The 17,669-nt window shown below is 40.6% G+C and overlaps 1 protein-coding gene across 4 annotated transcripts in view; it reads right to left on the reverse strand.

Annotated features, from left to right (window-relative positions):
- BACH1 (BTB domain and CNC homolog 1) overlaps positions 1-17,669 on the reverse strand; it is a 43,694-nt gene that overhangs the window by 18,151 nt on the left and 7,874 nt on the right. For all 4 annotated transcript variants that reach the window (XM_027041748.2, XM_015076814.3, XM_027041751.2 and 1 more), the window contains exon 2: positions 1,016-1,309. In XM_027041748.2, coding sequence (XP_026897549.1) covers positions 1,016-1,249 — 234 coding nt within the window. In that variant the 5' untranslated portion in view covers positions 1,250-1,309. The remainder of the gene's footprint in view (positions 1-1,015; positions 1,310-17,669) is intronic.

Below are 17,669 nucleotides of genomic sequence, written 5' to 3' on the forward strand. Positions count from 1 at the left end.
ACCTGCCATAAACAAGCTCTACATACTTTCTCCAAACGCCTCTTAACTTTAAAGGCTCCACGCTCTTCTAGCTGCAGTTACTAACTACCTAAAAGCCAGCTATTCTAGGGGCACCTGGGTGTCTCACTTAAGCGTCCAATCTAGGCTCAGGTCACGATCTCATGCTTCATGAGTTCAAGCCCCACATCAGGCTAGCTGCTGTCAGTGTGGAGCCCACTTCAGATCCTCTGTCCTCCTCTCTCTCTGCTCCTCCCCCGCTGGTTCTCTCTCTCTCAAAATGAATAAATTAAAAAAAAAAAAAAAAAAAAGCAAACAATTCTAATAAGAGTTCAGTGTAACCAGCACCTCCCGGTCCTGTGAAAGGGCTCTTGGAGTCAGGATATAACAAGGACAGAAATGTTTAGATGCCTGAGCCCTGCAACAGGCTGGTGGGAAAGAGACAGGTAAAAGCAGGCTCTATAATTGTGAGACCAAATCAATTTTTTTCTACCAATGCACAGTCTCAAGAAAGAAAAAAGAGGAAAGAGAACACTGATGGGGTGTTTTCCTACTTTCCATGAGGCCCTGTCTTATTAAGATGGATGATTTCTCGAACCCTAAACCCACTCAGTTTCTCATCACAGGAAAAGGTCCAAAAGGAGAGAATGAGACACAGCGTGGCCGCTCGGAGCATGACCTCTCCCAATGCCCAACCCGTTGGCTGTGCCCTCCCTGCTTTGGTCATTTTCTCAAAAAGTCACATAACAGTGGGTCAAGTTATTCAACTGCTCAATAAATATTGTTAACTGACACCCAAAACTAACAATTCTATGTATGACATGTCATCATAATTTCTAGGAAAAAAGTTACAGAAATGAGCTCCCCAGGACAAGAAGGGAGACTGTTCTATTTTTAACTTTATCACGTTACCTTTTATAAAGGTAAAGGTAAAAATAAAGTCTACGGAAAGAGATTTAATTAGATTCAATTCAATGAAAACCAGGGTAGCCTCCAGAAGCATGGACCTCTCTCCCACCTCTTCCGGCAGAGTGATGCTAAGCTCTGCATCGGCCTGGCCAACGATTCTCGAGTGGAAGTAGCTGCTGCATGCCGCCAGCACAGACCGGTGGGCCCGGTAGCGCTGGCCCTCCACGAGGACGGTGACGTCGCACAGCACGTCCTTCTTCCGCTGGTCGTTGAGGCCAAGCAGGACGTTGGTGCTGTGCACCGAAGATTCATAGGCAAACACCGCGTTCTCACTCAGAGACATTCTGCATAACAAATGGGGTCGGGAAGGCCAGTGAAAGCATGCTTCTCGTCGTCATCAAACCTGCAGAAACACATGTAAGACCTCACTTAAATAAAATCTTGTTAAAAATATTTTTTTAAGTTTTTTTGTGTTTTTTTTTGTTTTGTTTTGTTTTGAGAGAGTGGGGGCAGAGGGCAGAGAGAGAGGGAGAGAGAATCCCAAGCAGGCCCCACATGGTCAGTGCAGAGTCTGAAATGGGGCTCAAACTTGCGAACTGTGAAATCATGACCTGAGCCGAAATCAAGAGTAGGATGCTTAACTGACTGGGCCACCCAGGAGCCCCTAAAAATATTTCTTTTAATGACAGTGTCAAATATAAATTAAAAAAGCCATCGCAAAAATAAAAATGAAAACAAAAGTCTCTAGAGAACCTAGATACATTTATTCAATTTATTGCATTTAAAATAGGTTCTTCACGGCAGTTTTTAGTTAGTTTTTCTCATTTTAGGAAAAAGGGTTCTCAGGATGAGGGAGGGAAGAACTCTTTGAACCAACGATTTCATAGCTCTCTGAAAGTGAGACATTTCACATTGAGAAAACACCTACAATGAGCAAACAGACTGGGTCCAGGAAATTTCTGGGTGGCATCCCAATCCTGTTGTTTTATGATGCCAATGGGCGTGTGTGTGTGTATAGTTCACCAGAGGTCACCCTTTGGGATGGGACTGACGGGACCAGGCATGTGGCCTTCCACCATTCTCCATGCTCCGTTCCCCAACATTTGACAGCTGGTAGGAGCCTTTAGTGCTTTGTAACAAGGGACACATGGTACATAAGGTAAAGTTCCTCCAACATAAAGAAGAAAATGACTTGAGAAAAAGACAAATTTGTCGAGCCAGATCTTAACAAGTCCTTTTTATATAACAAGTCCTACTTTACACTACAAAATACGGGCAGTAAGTACAACTACATCGTCATTAAGAACATGGTTTACCATACATAGAAACTCTTTTCCCCAAATGTTCAAACATAAGTTATCAAAAATGTATATATATTTAAAATACACACCAACATATAATAACCGCCAAACAATTTTCGATCATGTACACATTACAAGCAAAAAAGGAGAGCCACAACAGACGTATGTCTACCTATTTCAGTCATGTACGACTGTTCTTATATACTACATGTTATAAAACACACAGAGACTGAAAGTCAGATTAGAAGAGTTCTAGTATTTTCTTCCAGCCACCAGTGGCCAGTGGTGAGTACCCCCAAGGTGTGTGTGTGTGGACCCCACTGTGGCGTGATCAGGCTGAGAAGCTCCTCACAGGCATCATATCATCCCTGTCGTTCGCTTTTTGTCCTTCTGAACTCACTCACTGCCTGAGACAACAAGGTCCTCAAAAGTTCAGTGACTGAATAAACGTTATTGTTTCCAGATTCGCTCTACTCCACAAACAAAAACAAAAGGACAAATGAGAACTACCAAAGGTCAGACACACCAGGCCCAGATCACAGGTGACTTCTGCCTCAGAGACAGGCTGTTCTAGTCACAAACACATGAAATGCCATCTATAAATTCTATTCTACTTATGTCTATCTACTTATGTGTCTACTTATGTGTCTCAATTTAGCTAAAATGGGAAGTTCCTCAGAAGTAGTCCATGAAAATGAAATGTCCCATTATGTGGTTAAACTCTACCCAAGGTTAAGGATCACAACCTATCATTTACTGATTTGGCATACCACATAAAATCATGGCAACTTCAAAATTACGTACTAGAACTAACTCGACTTTTGGGTTGTGCCCATTTGAAAGAGTAGTATATTCCCTTTAGCAATTGGTCTTAATATTTCAGTTATCAACACAAGGGAATTACTGTTAAGAATAGCAAGGAAGAACTATCAAAGGAACTATGCACCGTGTGTGTGTGTGTGTGTGTGTGTGTGTTACAGACCACTCCACCTTCTCTGTACAACTTCCCCAGCCAAGCTGGACTCAAGTTTGCCTCACCACATCCCTGCACCTAAGTCCCCAGCCTCTTTATTCTTTCCTGGCATCTGCCTTGCAAACCCTTAAAACTAGACTAATCTTACTTTTACATCTCGTCATTCTGCCGAACACAGCACAGCCAGACAAAACTGTAAAAACACGTAGGCTGTTGTCACTATAAATTAATGGTGTGCAATTTCAGGGTCTTAGCGCGGCTTATCCATTCTTTTGTGTGCCCCAATGTTCCGTTGTCCCCAAGAACCTCCCAAGTAGCCACTTCTCTCTTCAGTTAGTGTCTCTCCCAGCAGACAACTATAACTGGGATACAATCTCAGAAAATATTACCCTCCCACCCACCTCCACAGGCTCCCTTCTCCTGCTGAAAACAACCCCTTTAAAGTCTGCCCTTGACCTCATACCATCCTTGCCTCTCTGGAATCCAGTCCCTTCTCTTAACACCCTCTCTCACTTAGGTCCAAACTCTGTCTTTATGCTGGCTTCTTCCCATTAGACTTTGTTCATAAATATGTTTAAGTCTCTTGAGAAACTGTCCTAGAAACAGTTAACAACTAACGGCAAGTATTTGTTACGCTCTCATTCTGCACCAGGCACCGGGCTGAGGTGCTGACACAGTTTACTTCATCTACCCCTCACCACAGCCCTCTGACATGGATGCTCCTGTATCGTCCCAACCGTACAGATGAGGAAACTGAGGCTCAGGGAGAAGTATCTCGACCACGGTCAAAAGACCAATCAGATAAAGAACGCGGATCCATAGCAAGCACCTGACTATTCCATATCTGTCTCCAGTTAGTATCTGCTGAAACACACACTACAGAAAGTCACTGCGGTCCTGTGGGGAGCCAGGCCAGGTATTACTAAAAGACTGTGCGTGAGAATAGGGAAAAGGGCTTTCCCAGAAAGCCAGGAGCAAATGAACTGGACTTGAACTTCAAAAAGAGGACTCTGGACTGTTTAACACTGCAGCCTTGCAACCTAAATGTTCTCTGGCTCCCAAGGAAACTACGGCAGAAACAGGTTCCATACCTTCACTCTGGAGCTGCCGTCAGCCCACGTGTGTGTCTGTGTGACCCTCACTCCTCACCTCAAATTCCACGAAGAATTGATTCTTGGCTTAACCCTCCTGTTTAGGCCGTGTGGGGTGACAGATCACTTCCTAAGTTCACAGCCAGCTTACAGATTGGCCGTGAGATGCAGATTTGGGTGCTAGGCCAACCCCAAGCCCCGCCAGCTGCAGCCACGAGAAGCCAGAGAACCAGGAAGTACAACAGCCACTCAGGGAGACCCCTCTAAGAAGGGTCTCACTAGCGCGGACTGGGCACACGCACGCCACGACTGCTCTTGCTCCCACCAGAACCCTGAAACTCACCCTGACACCTCCGTCAGCCCCTCTATCCAATCTCTTACCGAGACCTGGTACCTCTGAACACTGAAACCCGCTTCTCTTCATCTGCGCTGCCATAATGCCAGTCCAAGCCACCGCTGGCTCTCGTCTTGACAAATGCCGCCCAGCCTTCTATAGTAGCTTACAAATGCACGTATGTGCAAATACAGGTATATAAAATAAAAAGCGAAATAAAGTTTCAGACATCAGCATTTTATCCTTACTAGTGCAAAGTACTCTAATTTCTACTCTGTTCTATTAAAAAGAAAAACTCCAGTCGTGATCCACTCAAGTCCAAGAACCACTAACAGACCATCATCTCACGTATGGGAAACACATGTCCAGTGGCTAACACACAGAGTCTAAAATCACACACTGTCGGGGTTCAAATCCCAGCTCTGGCATTTACTAGCCATGTGACCTCTGGGCAAGCTGCTCAACCTTGCTGGGTCTTAGTTTCCCCAACTGTAAAACACGTACAGCAGCAGCACCTCACTGGGTTGTCATGAGGTTTACATGGACAGTGAGGGTAAAGGGCTTAGCAGAGTGCCTGGCCCATAGTAAACAAATAGTCAAGTACCAACTGCTCTTAGTAATAACAACAACAAAATCTGCATCCCCTCAAGCCCCTCTAGATCCCCTTCAATTTATACTCTCGCACAAAGTGACTTCTTCCTTGCCAAAACTCTACAATGTCTTCCCAGTTTCTTGCGATCAACTCTAAATCCTTAGCCTGTCCTCCAGACCTTACCCTACTAATACAACCTTATCTTAAGCCTTTGTCTCCCTCTTTTGCTGTTCTCCAGCCTCACCCTCCTTCCTTCCAGCATAAGGCACGAAGCTCCTTCCAACCTCAGGGCCTCTGAGCATGCTGTGCCCGCCCCCTGCACTTTTCCTACTCCTTAGCTGGCTAACTCCTCACCTTTTAGGTCTCAGCTTAAATGTCAAAACCTCGTCTGACTTGTTTTCTGCCCTAATTCAAGCACATAACATAACCGTACCTGACTCAATGCAGGAACTTGCTTCTGAATGAATGACTTCATGTATTTACTACAAATCCAAAACCTAGATCATCTACATTTTCCTCCAAACACAGTGCAATCAGCTATACTAGTATATATGAAAACAATGCCACTGAGCCAAGCACTCAGAGAAAAGTCCTTGGTTAGCTTTTCCAGAATCAGGAGGAGCAAAAGGGAGCCTCCACCTCTGGGAGCTGGAAATGTGTCTACAAGACAACTGGCCAGAGAAGAGCAAGGCTTGGCAACTATAAACACAGCCAATACAATGGACTTGTATGCACAGACACCATGACCTTGGTCTCATTAGTATGGGGTACTAGACACAGTTATTCTGAAAAATCAATTTTCCTAATTCTGAAAACCATCCAAGTGGTCAGTAATCCATCTGCACCCAATAACATAATGACTAAATCAGGTAAAAGTGTCACACATACTTCTAACATTTGTCAGTGACCTAACACTTCTCAAACCTACAAGGTAAGACATAAACACCCCCCAGGGAACCTTCCAGACCTAAAATTCTGTTAGTTGGTTAACACCAAATTTAGATTCCTATGTTACATCTGAATTTTTCTATATTCTTGGAAATATATGCTATTGTTATCATTCAAAATAAAGGCTTGCTGACCTTAGCAATTTGCTGATTCATTCAGTAATGCTGATAAAGGATGAACAAGCATTTTAAAGCTTCCTGTACTTCGATTTGGAAATACCTTCTGCTCTCTGCTCAATACATAATTTACATTTTAATACAGTTACCACTGGATGTTTTTGCTTTCAAAACAATAAAGAAAATAAATAAAATGCTATGGCTGTATCACATTTTAAGAACTTTAAGGGTAATTTACTTAAAAAAAAAACTTAAAACAAACTTTTAAAAACCTAAGAATGAATATCTGATCATGGGCCAAGTACAATGCAGTGCTTCCTAACAGAAATACAGAAGGTAACTGTAGGAGGATGAAGTTCCACACATACAAGAGCTGGAATTTTATTTCCCTTAAGTCTCAGAACTCTGCTGTGTTTTTTTTTAATGTTTATTTTTGAGACAGAGCGAGAGAGCAAGCTAGTGGGGGAGGAGAGAGGGAGACAGAGATTCCGAAGTAGGCTCCAGACTCTGAGCTGTCAGCACAGAGCCCGACGCAGGGCTTGAACCCATGAACTGTGAGATTGTGACCTGAGCTGAAGTCAGACGCTTAACCAACTGAACCACCCAGGTGCCCCTTTAATTATCAACATAGAAGGGCACACAAAATAATCTCACACCAAGGATTCACTTAAAAGAAAAAGACTATTATCCAAACATTCGTGATTTTCACTGAACAACGGTGAATGTCATTTCTACAAGTATACACCTGAGCTACCCAACAGGTTCAGTGCCATCAAAACACAAATAAAAGGCAGTCCCTACATTCAAGAACATGACCTACCTATGTTCACAATGAAAATGATGCCTTGGGGCAAAAAAGATGACAATGATCAGTATAATCAATTGACACAGGGGTGTGAACATTCGTGAAGGTATTTACTTGCAGTAAGTCTCCAAACAAAAACTACTTTCCGGTCTCATTTAACCATAATATTCAATTAATGAGAACAATTATTTCTAAAATAGTTCTGTTATATCCAAAATATACCTAACAGAACTGTGTGTGTGTGTGTGTGTGTGTGTGTGTGTGTGTGTGGTTGGGCACAAAAGCGATTAGTAACCTTGGACAGTCAATATAGCACAAAGGGCAACTGAGTTGTCCTTTGCATAAAAGCAATACTCTCTCTGCAGCCTGGAAGAATTCCTTAGGACCTCCTCCCCCTGCTCTAGTGGCCATCTGGAATTTCTACCTTTTCCTCCTTACTGCTCTGCCTGCCACCAATCTATCACCCTGTCAATTACCTTTGCCTCACTCAGTTTCAGGTCAGGGTCTTCAATGGCTCAGAAGACAGGCAAATTCCTCTTAGGCTGCCTTCTTGGCTCCCTCCTAAGCTTCAAGCTGTCCTAAGCCAGTTTCTGTTAGAATTTACCCAAGATACCCAGAGTTCGAGTGTTCTTCTGAATCAGGCACACCTTATCTTCTGTTGGTCAAGTGGGTGGCAAAGACCCAACAGTATCGTGTGTGTGCACCTTTAGTTCTCAGTCTTTCCTTTCAGGGCTTTTTTATATATAATATAAAATATATACATACATAACTTTACACATAACATTATAACACCTCACCTGCCAGGAAGAGCCAGGAAGAATAAATAACTCAGTGACCAAGATTTGCTATTTTCTTTAGCTTTTTACAGATCTTAAATATCATGCTTGCTTAATCATCATATCTAATCATCACATTTAAAAAATTTTTTTAATGTTTATTTATTTTTTAGAGCGAGCGAGCACGCACAAGTGGGGCAGGGGCAGAGACAGATGGGGATGGAGAATCTGTGCTGTCAGTGCAGAGCCCAATGCAGGGCTTGAACTTGTGAACCGTGAGATCATGACTTGAGAGCTAAAGTTGGACGTTTAACTGACCGAGCCACTCAGGCACCCCAATCACATTTTCTAAATCCATTTCCCTCAGCCTTATGAAAAACTCCTAAGTATGACTAGATAAGGTACATGAATAAATATATATCGGGGAAAAAAAAGCTGAATGAAAGCAGAAAAAACAAAAATTTGAATTAAGTAGGAGACCTTACAGCAGCACCAAAAACAAGGACACTGTTTTGTAAAGGATTGTACAGTGATACATGAGAAAATGACCTGGAAATCGATGTTAAAACTATGTAACTGAAGATGCCACAGTCTTTTTTTAAAGGAGGTGTGGGGAATGGAGAAGGTGAGTGAATCACTACAATTTTTGCAGTTCATGGTTCACTCCCTGTTTCCATACAGGGAAAGTTGGACTTTTTTACTTTTCCTGATATCAAAAATTATCCATTTAATCATGGATATTTTATTTACTTGGTCTAATTCCATATCTGAAAAGATGAAGCCAAAGTTGTACATAGAAGGGAGAAGTATGAATGGTTAGAGAAGTCTGAAGAAGGTCCTTACAGATTCACCAACTAAGAGGTCAGAAACGAAAGATTTTTTACTTCCCAAGTCAGTAAATCCAACTTTGATAATTCCGGGTAATAAGATTAAGACAGCTTGGAAGGGAGGAGCACCTGGGTGGCTCACTTAAGGTCGACTCTTGATTTCAGCTCAGGTCATAACTCACAGTTGCTGGGATCCAGGATCAAGCCCCATGGAGCCTGCTTAGGATTCTCTCTCTCCCTCTCTCTCTGCCCCTCCCCTGCTCAGGCTCGCTCTTTCTCTCTCTCAAAATAAGTAAAAAACACTTAAAAAAAAATCTTTAAAAAAGATAGCTTGGAAGGGAATAAAGGAGGAAAAAAAAAGAAGGAACACAAGAAACCTGAGCTCCAGAAGCAAAACAAGAATAACGGATTCCATGATTATACCTTCTTACTGAGTTTAAGAAACAATGAAGTCTTTTATTTGCTTACCATATTTGGCAGCTACCTGATCCTTAACAGGATTGTTATAACTCACTTGAACTAGATGTTATGAAAATATGAACTAGAAACTAGAATTGGCCCATACTAATAAAGCTAGTTTACTGAATCTGTATTTTTTATCATGCACTTGTCACTAATTTATATATCAACACTGAGGTATGATCTACATAGAACTGCACTGAAGAGTACGATTCAATGAGTTCTAACACTTGTGTATGTGCATGGAACCACCACTACAATCAAGATAAAGAAATTAAAAAAAAAAAAAAGATATAGAAATTTCATCACTCAAATTCCACAGGCCAGGGCACCTGGGTGACTCAATTCGTTAAGCGTCCAACTTTGGTTCAGGTGGTGATCTCACGGTTTGTGACTTCCAGCCCAGCATCAGGCTCACTGGTGTCAGCACAGAGCCCGCTTCCGACCCTCTGTCCACCTTGCTCTCCGCCCCTCACACACACACTCGCTCACCCACTCTCAAAAATAAACACTTAAAAAAAAAATTTCCACATTCCCCTTTGAGGTCTCTCCTACCCTTTTCCCCTGGCTCCAGGTAACCAATGATTTGCTTTATGTCAGTGCAGATTACCATGCATTTTGTATGATTTTTTATATAAATGGAATCCTACATTATGTCCTCTGGTTTCCAGTTTCTTTCATTCAGCTGAATGACAATCACATTGCATACATCAGATGTTTCTCTATTGCCAAATAACATTCCATTGCATGGCTATATCACTGTTTATCCATTTAACTAACAAAGATAGACACAACTTCCAGGTTGGGATTATTGTAGAAAAGCTTCTGTGAACATCCATATGGACATATATACTTCATTTCTCTTGGGTAAATCAATACGAAGCGGAAGAATTGAGTGATATGGTAGGTTTATGTTTAACTTCTTAGAAATTGCTAAACAGTTTTCCAAAGCAATTGTATCATTTTATATTGCTACCAGCAGTGTATAACAATTCCAGTTGGTCCACATTCTCAGCAATTCTTGGTAATGCCAGTCTTTTTAATCTTAGTTATCCTAATAAATGTACAGGAGTATCTCACTGTGGTTTTAATTTGCATTTCCTTATGGCTACTGATGTGGAGCATCTTTTTATGTGCTTTATTGGCCATTTGTAGATCTTCTTTTGTGAAATATCTGTTCAATTTTTCTGCTGATGTTTAACTGAGCCGTTTTCTTATCATTGAGCTGTAAAGGCCAGCAGAATTTTGATTAGGACCGCAGTGAATCCATATACCAATCTGGAGAGAACCAATATATAAATTGAGTTTTCTCATGTACAAACATGACAAGTCTCCCCATTTACTTAAGTCTTCTTTCAGCACTGTTCTGATGTTTTTTAATTTTTATTTTTGAGAGAGAGAGAGAATGAATGGATGAATGACAGAGACAAAGGGAGACACAGAATCCGAAGCAGGCTCCAGGCTCCAAGCTGTCAACACAGAGCCCGACATGGGGCTTGAACTCACAGACGGCGAGATCATGACCTGAGCCGAAGTCGGACGCTCAACCGACTGAGCCACCCAGGTGCCCCTTAACGGTAGGGTTTCTAAGATGAGCAACTGATGGGCAGAAAAGGAGGTGCAGAAGTTACCCTCCCAGTTAACTTAGGGCTCCTACAAGAAACTCAGAGAGGAAAATAAGCAAAGAGTGAAAATACCCCAAAATTCCCCCAAAGAGTGAAATTCCCAAACTCACTCAGCCTCCTTCAAGGGAAGCCCTCACTCCTATACCACTTTGGAAGTATTCACCCAGGACATCCTGAGATCCCCCAATCAGGGGCAGACGGCAGTTATCAGAGAGCACACCTCAAACCGAAAGACTGTCGGAACCACACAAGCACAGCACCCAGCTGCTCCAGAGACCACCAGGGTGGACAGCACAGATCAGCAGCTGATAGCATGACGACAACTCGGCCCCCTGAGCAAGGTACTTTACACCTCCGACATGCCCTCTGTTTTGGGGTAAAGTAGGGACGAGAATAGTACTTTCTGTTGAGAGGATCAAACGAAAGTATATATACAATAATAATTTTAATTGTATACAATAATATAATATTATACTAATTATAATAATATTAAACTGTTTTCACGACAGTGCCTGGCACATAATGAGTGCTCAATAATTGTCAGCATTATCTGAATTTGACGCTAGAAGTGTTTTTTGAGGGGCACAAGGCCACACTGAAACTCTAGTCAAAGAAGTACAAGAGCACACTCCTCAGCTTTCAGGTGCCCAACACTGACACGGGCATAATAATATGGACATTGGTCATTGGTCTTCAACTTTCAGAATAGACAGATAACAGAAGGCTTAACTACAGTTATAAAATGGAATGCAGACATTATCAATCTTGACAAAATGCAAGTAAAATTGACCTGCTAGGAGACGGAATCAGAACTGAAAGGAAAGCTAGTATTTCCATGCAATTTATAATGTGGAGTCAAAAGATACTTAAAAAAAAAAAAATAGTTCCTTAGTGAGACCAAATTAAAACAAATTTTGGGGTTGGAGAGGTGACCAAGAACAGAAATAAAGAGATTATAAATATAAGTGGGATGATGGTCAACGTCCATGGTAAAAGGAAGTCAACAGATATTGTCTTAGGTTCATAAACTCAGGTATAACCATCAAAGAGATATAGAGGTAACCAACAGAAAAAGTAAATTGCAGAAATGAGTAAAGATGAATATTATCTATGAAGCAAAATTAGAGGTAGGATGATGCACAACAGATGGGGTTGCTTTATATCTTTCTGTATTTTTTAAAGCAAAAACATGTACTAGACTAAAAACAAACATAAATTAAAAGATATTTAAATAGTAAACAAAAATATTAAAGTTTAGTTAAGTATAAATTGTTGATAACTTTTGTGAGTCTTAAATATTTTGAAGATTCTCCAAATAGAAAAGAAATTTGATAAAGAGAAAAATCAACCTTTAACATCTTACATTATTTTGACAAAACCAGGAACGGGGAGGGTAAAGAAATATAGTTAAGATTTCTTTATTCCCAATATAACACTTGGAACAATGTTATACGTACTGTTTAATATTTTATATTGACAGCGATACTACTCCAAATAGATTCTTTAAAAAAAAGTGAGGGTATCTTCTAAAGAAACAAGTTGTTGAACTGCCAAACCACTAGGGCATTGGTTCTCTGCCTTACAAAATCTGATGAAATCTATCGTATTTAACCAAGAAAGCCACTCACATCATAAAATTTTGCATTTGCTTTTGGTAGAATTAATTCAACCACGAGGTGATGCTTTCAGAAGACCAGTAAAATTGACAAACTTCTGCAAAGTCTCACCAAGAAAACATGAATACGCAGCATTCCCATTTTCACACAAAACAATACTGTAATGGCTCTTCTCCCCATACCCTCCATCTACAATAAAATTCTCTGCTCCCCTTTATAACAGAACTCCAAAAAGAGCCATTTATATCCATACCATCTTCAGTCCCTTCTCTTCCCAAATTCACTTGAGCCCACTAAAACCAGGCCTTTCCCCCTCCACTCCATGGAAACCACTTTGTGAGGATCAATGACCTCCATGCTGCTAAATGGCAGATTTTCAGTCTCCTTCTACAGCTTCTCATCAACATTCAATAGGTTGACCATTCTTTCCCTGAAATCCTTTCTTCACTTGGTTTCCAGGATACCACAATCCTGATTTCCCACCTCACCGGCGGCCACTTGTCAATTTTCTTTGGTGGATCAACCTTCTCTTCCAAGACTCTAAATGCTGGACGGTCCAGGAATTCGTCCTCGGGTCTCTCTTCTTCTTTGCACATGTTCCCTAGGTGAACTCATGCAAACTCAAGGCAAGGATGGGATCACTCATGGACTTACTGTACACTCTCAACATTATATTTGGTCTAATTCTGACAGCTCTCTTGAACTTCATATTCATGTACTCAACTATATGCTCAAATTACTAATTATATGTCTAACAGGCATCTCACATTTAAATGTCCGGAAGAAACCTTGGTTCCCCCACCTCTAGTTAGGATATATCAAAATATTAACAACAGTTACATCTAGGTAATTGTTGTTTGTTTCTGCATTGAAATTCTGAACCATAAATACATTTTATTTTATAATCAGAAAAATGTTAAAACAGACAACAACTATAAACAAAACAATGTGCTTTCATTAAAAATGCAGTTAACATTTATTGCACTTGCCTTGAAGGCACCCAAGGAGTCAATTTCTAAGAATGTCAATTACTTTTCCCCCTTTATAATATCATCAGTGGTACTGGCTTATCACTATGTGTGAAATTTATGGGCAACTCTCAAACACGGTAGCCTCCACAGATATCTTCATAGTAATCGTGAAAGGAGAAATGAAACTGTATAAGACTCTAAAAATGATGGTTTAATGGGGAAAAAGAGAACTCTGTTACAGGAACATAAGGGGGAAGGATCCATCAAGTCAGATCTAACCATCTGAATAAGGGCAAGCGTGCATCCATTTGACTTAAGTAGGTAGCTCCTGATCTATTTCATCTTGCAAAGGCTTTTAAAAAGGTTAAAGAGCGAAACAAACACACAGAATTATGAAATGCAAGAGAAAATCCAGTTTAGGTTATTTTAACAACTACCAGCAGGATAACATTGGAAAGAACAGAAGCACTGAGATACAATTAGAGCTTAGCCAGTATTACGAAGTATGTGATCTGTGAGGTACTGGACTTCACGCTTCAGGTTTCCCACGAGAAAAACAACGCTACTTTACTCTAAGGGACAACTGGGTGGCTCAGTCAGTTAATCGTCCAACTCTTGATTTAGGCTCAGGTCACGATCTCAGGGTTCATGAGTTCGAGCCCCATGTCGGGCTCTGTGCTGACAGCGTGGAGCCTACTTGGGATTCTCTCTCTCCCTCTCTCTGCCCCTCTCCTGCTCTCTCTCAAAATAACTAAGCATGAGAAAACATTAAAACTGGACAAGTACGCCCAAGATAATTGCTGGTTTCACAGAATTAAAGAATTTCTAATTAAAGGAACACATCCATCCAGTATGACCCACTTCCCACTTGTTACAGATGTGGAAACTAAAACCCTGCGAGGATAACTGAAAGGTTGGAGGGGTCCTCTGCCCCCAGATCCAAATAATACATTTCAATTCACATACATGTCCTTAAGTGGCAGGTGTGCACAGGTTTTTTTTTTGAGGGGGGGCGGGGGGCAGGTGAAAGTGAAAAGGCATGGAAGAATAAGGAACAGAGAGAAATGCCTCAAGTATCCTATGTGAGATGAGAACAATGTTAGAGTAAAAGGGCATTCAAGGAAGAGCAAACTTCCCTTTATTACTCAAAATTTGGTTAATTAATATCTGATTAACACTTCTTGGATTACATAAACAATCTCATGTCATTAAAAGGGATCTGACATTAAACTATGTTGAACTTAAGTCAAAGTCTATACTTATACTCAACTATGTATGGACAATTCAAGGACAGAATGCTAGGAGATATTTCACTCAAAGTTATTTTTTTATTATTTTTTTTAATATGAAATTTATTGTCAAATTGGTTTCCATACAACACCCAGTGCTCATCCCAACAGGTGCCCTCCTCAATGCCCATCACCCACTTTCCCCTCCTTCCCACCCCCCCATCAACCCCCAGTTTATTCTCAGTTTTTAAGAGTCTCTTATGGTTTGGCTCCCTCCCTCTCTTTTTTTTTTTCCCTTCCCCTCCCCCATGGTCTTCTATTAAGTTTCTCAGGATCCACATAAGAGTGAAAATATGGTATCTTTCTCTGTATGACTTACTTCACTTAGCACAACACTCTCCAGTTCCATCCACGTTGCTACAAAAAGCCATATTTCATTTTTCATTGCCAAGTAGTATTCTATTGTGTATGTAAACCACAATTTCTTTATCCATTCATCAGCTGATGGACATTTAGGCTCTTTCCATAATTTGGCTATTGTTGAAAGGGCTGCTATAAACAGGGGGGTACAAGTGCCCCTATGCATCAGCACTCCTGTATCCCTTGGGTAAATTCCTAGCAGTGCTATTGCTGGGTCATAGAGTAGATCTATTTTTAATTTTTTGAGGAACCTCCACAGTTTTCCAGAGTGGCTGCACCAGTCTGCATTCCCACCAATAGTGCAAGAGGGTTCCCGTTTCTCCACATCCTCTCCAGCATCTATAGTCTCCAGATTTGTTCATTTTAAACACTCTGACTGGCGTGAAGTGATATCTCAGTGTGGTTTTGATTTGTATTTCCCTGATGAGGAGTGACATTGAGCATCTTCTCGTGTGCCTGTTGGCCATCTGGATGTCTTCTTTGGAGAGTTATTTTCCATACAAAGTATTAAGTGTCCATGTCCTACATTTAAATGAAGTATTATAGATTCTTTATACGTCATTTTGTTTTCCGACTATAAAAAGTATAACCATGATCCAAATTATTTACTTCTGACTGCCTAGAGAAAGTGAAAGTCCTAAAACTAGATCAAGGTCAGATTGACTCTAGGTCTAAGAGTTAATACATATAGTACGCAAAGTAACTGGAAGGAAAAAAAGACAACCAAAAAAGTGCCTTCAAATTCCCAACCCTTCCTTAAACATCATCTTGCTGCAACTCATAATAAATCTGATAAAAAAAAAAAAAAGGAAAGAAAACAAAAGAGAAGAAAAAAAAATTAAGAGTAAAAACTTCAAGGAATACCTTTAAATAAGGAAGCAATTATATAGCAGCAAGTAGAATATTGCATTAATCACAGATCTGAAATTTTTTTAAGTATTAAATTGAAATGCTTTATTTAAAAATAACCTAATCCACCAATCCCTGATAGCCACCATAGTGCTACAGCATCTCAATACACATAGCTAAAACTAAAATGTTTAAATCCCTTTCTTGTTATTTATTAAGTTAACTTGGCAGTCAACATTACCATCTCTAAATGGGGATTTCCAAGCTACAGCCTTTCCACCTAAGCCCACATAGCTACTTTCCCAAATATATTTATTACAAGATTTTGTCAAATAAGTAAATATGAGGTCTGTTAAAAAAGAAAAAAGTTGAAACATTTCTTAGTGCAAATATTATTTAAGGAACATGGAGTAGATAAATACTATTGCTTTTTACCTGAGACAAAAGTTCTTTTGGCAGTATAGTCTTTCTAAATTCTTTTTTTTTTTTTTAATTTTTTTCTAATGTTTATTTTTGAGAGACAGAGTGCAAGCGAGGGAGGGATAGAGAAAGAGGGAGACACAGAAACCAAAGCAGGCTCCAGGCTCTGAGCTGTCAGCACAGAGCCCGACATGGGGCTCGAACCCACGAGGCATGAGATCATGACCTGAGCCAAAGTCAGGCACTTAACCAACTGAGCCACCCAGGTGCCCCTAGTCTTTCTAAATTCTATCCAAAAAAGTAATACCATTTTGAAAACCTACCCTAACCATCTATCACAGCCGCTTAGTTCTTATCAAATAGGAAAAATTATTAGCAATTAACTGCTATTTTGTGAATTTACAACACTGTTTGTGTTTATATTATTTGTCTGCCTTTCACATAGCATACACAGCACCAAAACCTGGGATTGAAAAAAAGCAACAAGAATGACAAGAATAAAAATCGTTTAACATATCAACATGCTCTACAAAGTTTGGGAGGCTAGACACTTACTGTATAAACTTAAAGTGGCATTATTCTGCAAGTCCAAAAGACCACTTTTTCTCCTAGCAGGGGAAGGTGTGTGTAGAGAGGATGCGATGCTCCTGTCTGTAGGTGTAATTTAAGAGGTTGGGTTCCCAACAGTCCTGCCCATCCAAGTCAGTGAATCAGCCATTCTATTCAAGCCAGGCTAGCCTTCCCGCTCGGGAGAGCCACAGACATTGCAGGTGGGTATGCCCTGCAGATTAAGACAGGGAATCTCCTGGTATGGATACAATCAGAAGCTACAAAATATAAGAAATGGCAGAGAACTTTAGAAGCGTTGAGTACTGAAACAGTCCTCCCATTGGTCATTTTTTCGGTAAAATGGGCATTTTCAATTTTTTAATATTTTTAAATAAAACATTTATATAACCTGACTGTAAAAGCAAGACCTGATCATGTTAGGAAATAGAAGGTAAAGGGGGAAAAAGTCACCTAAAATTCCAAACCCAAAAAACCCCATATTTTCACTTTCTAATCAGAAGGGTGGGTCTCTATACAGTGGTGGTGTAAGTAGCAGGCTGGCATGACACTGTTGACCACCCCCTACTTTTCTAACCAAACTCTGATTGTGCTCACAAACCTACTCTCTACCTGAGGTCTTGTGTTTCTGGGGAAGCGGATCCCAGTCCCAAATGAAGACGAATGACCATACATTTAAGCTAATCACAATGGTCTCATTGCCCTTGACACTGACTCATTTAGGTAAGGGCTTAAGCAAAATGCTGGCCCATGAACAGAGAAGAGAGGGTCAGGACAGCATCTATTACGGAACTTTGGGGAAAGATTTTACTTAATAAGAGACATGCCAGGAAAAAAAAAATAG

The sequence above is a fragment of the Acinonyx jubatus genome, chromosome C2, assembly GCF_027475565.1.
Source record: "Acinonyx jubatus isolate Ajub_Pintada_27869175 chromosome C2, VMU_Ajub_asm_v1.0, whole genome shotgun sequence".
NCBI lineage: Eukaryota > Metazoa > Chordata > Mammalia > Carnivora > Felidae > Acinonyx > Acinonyx jubatus.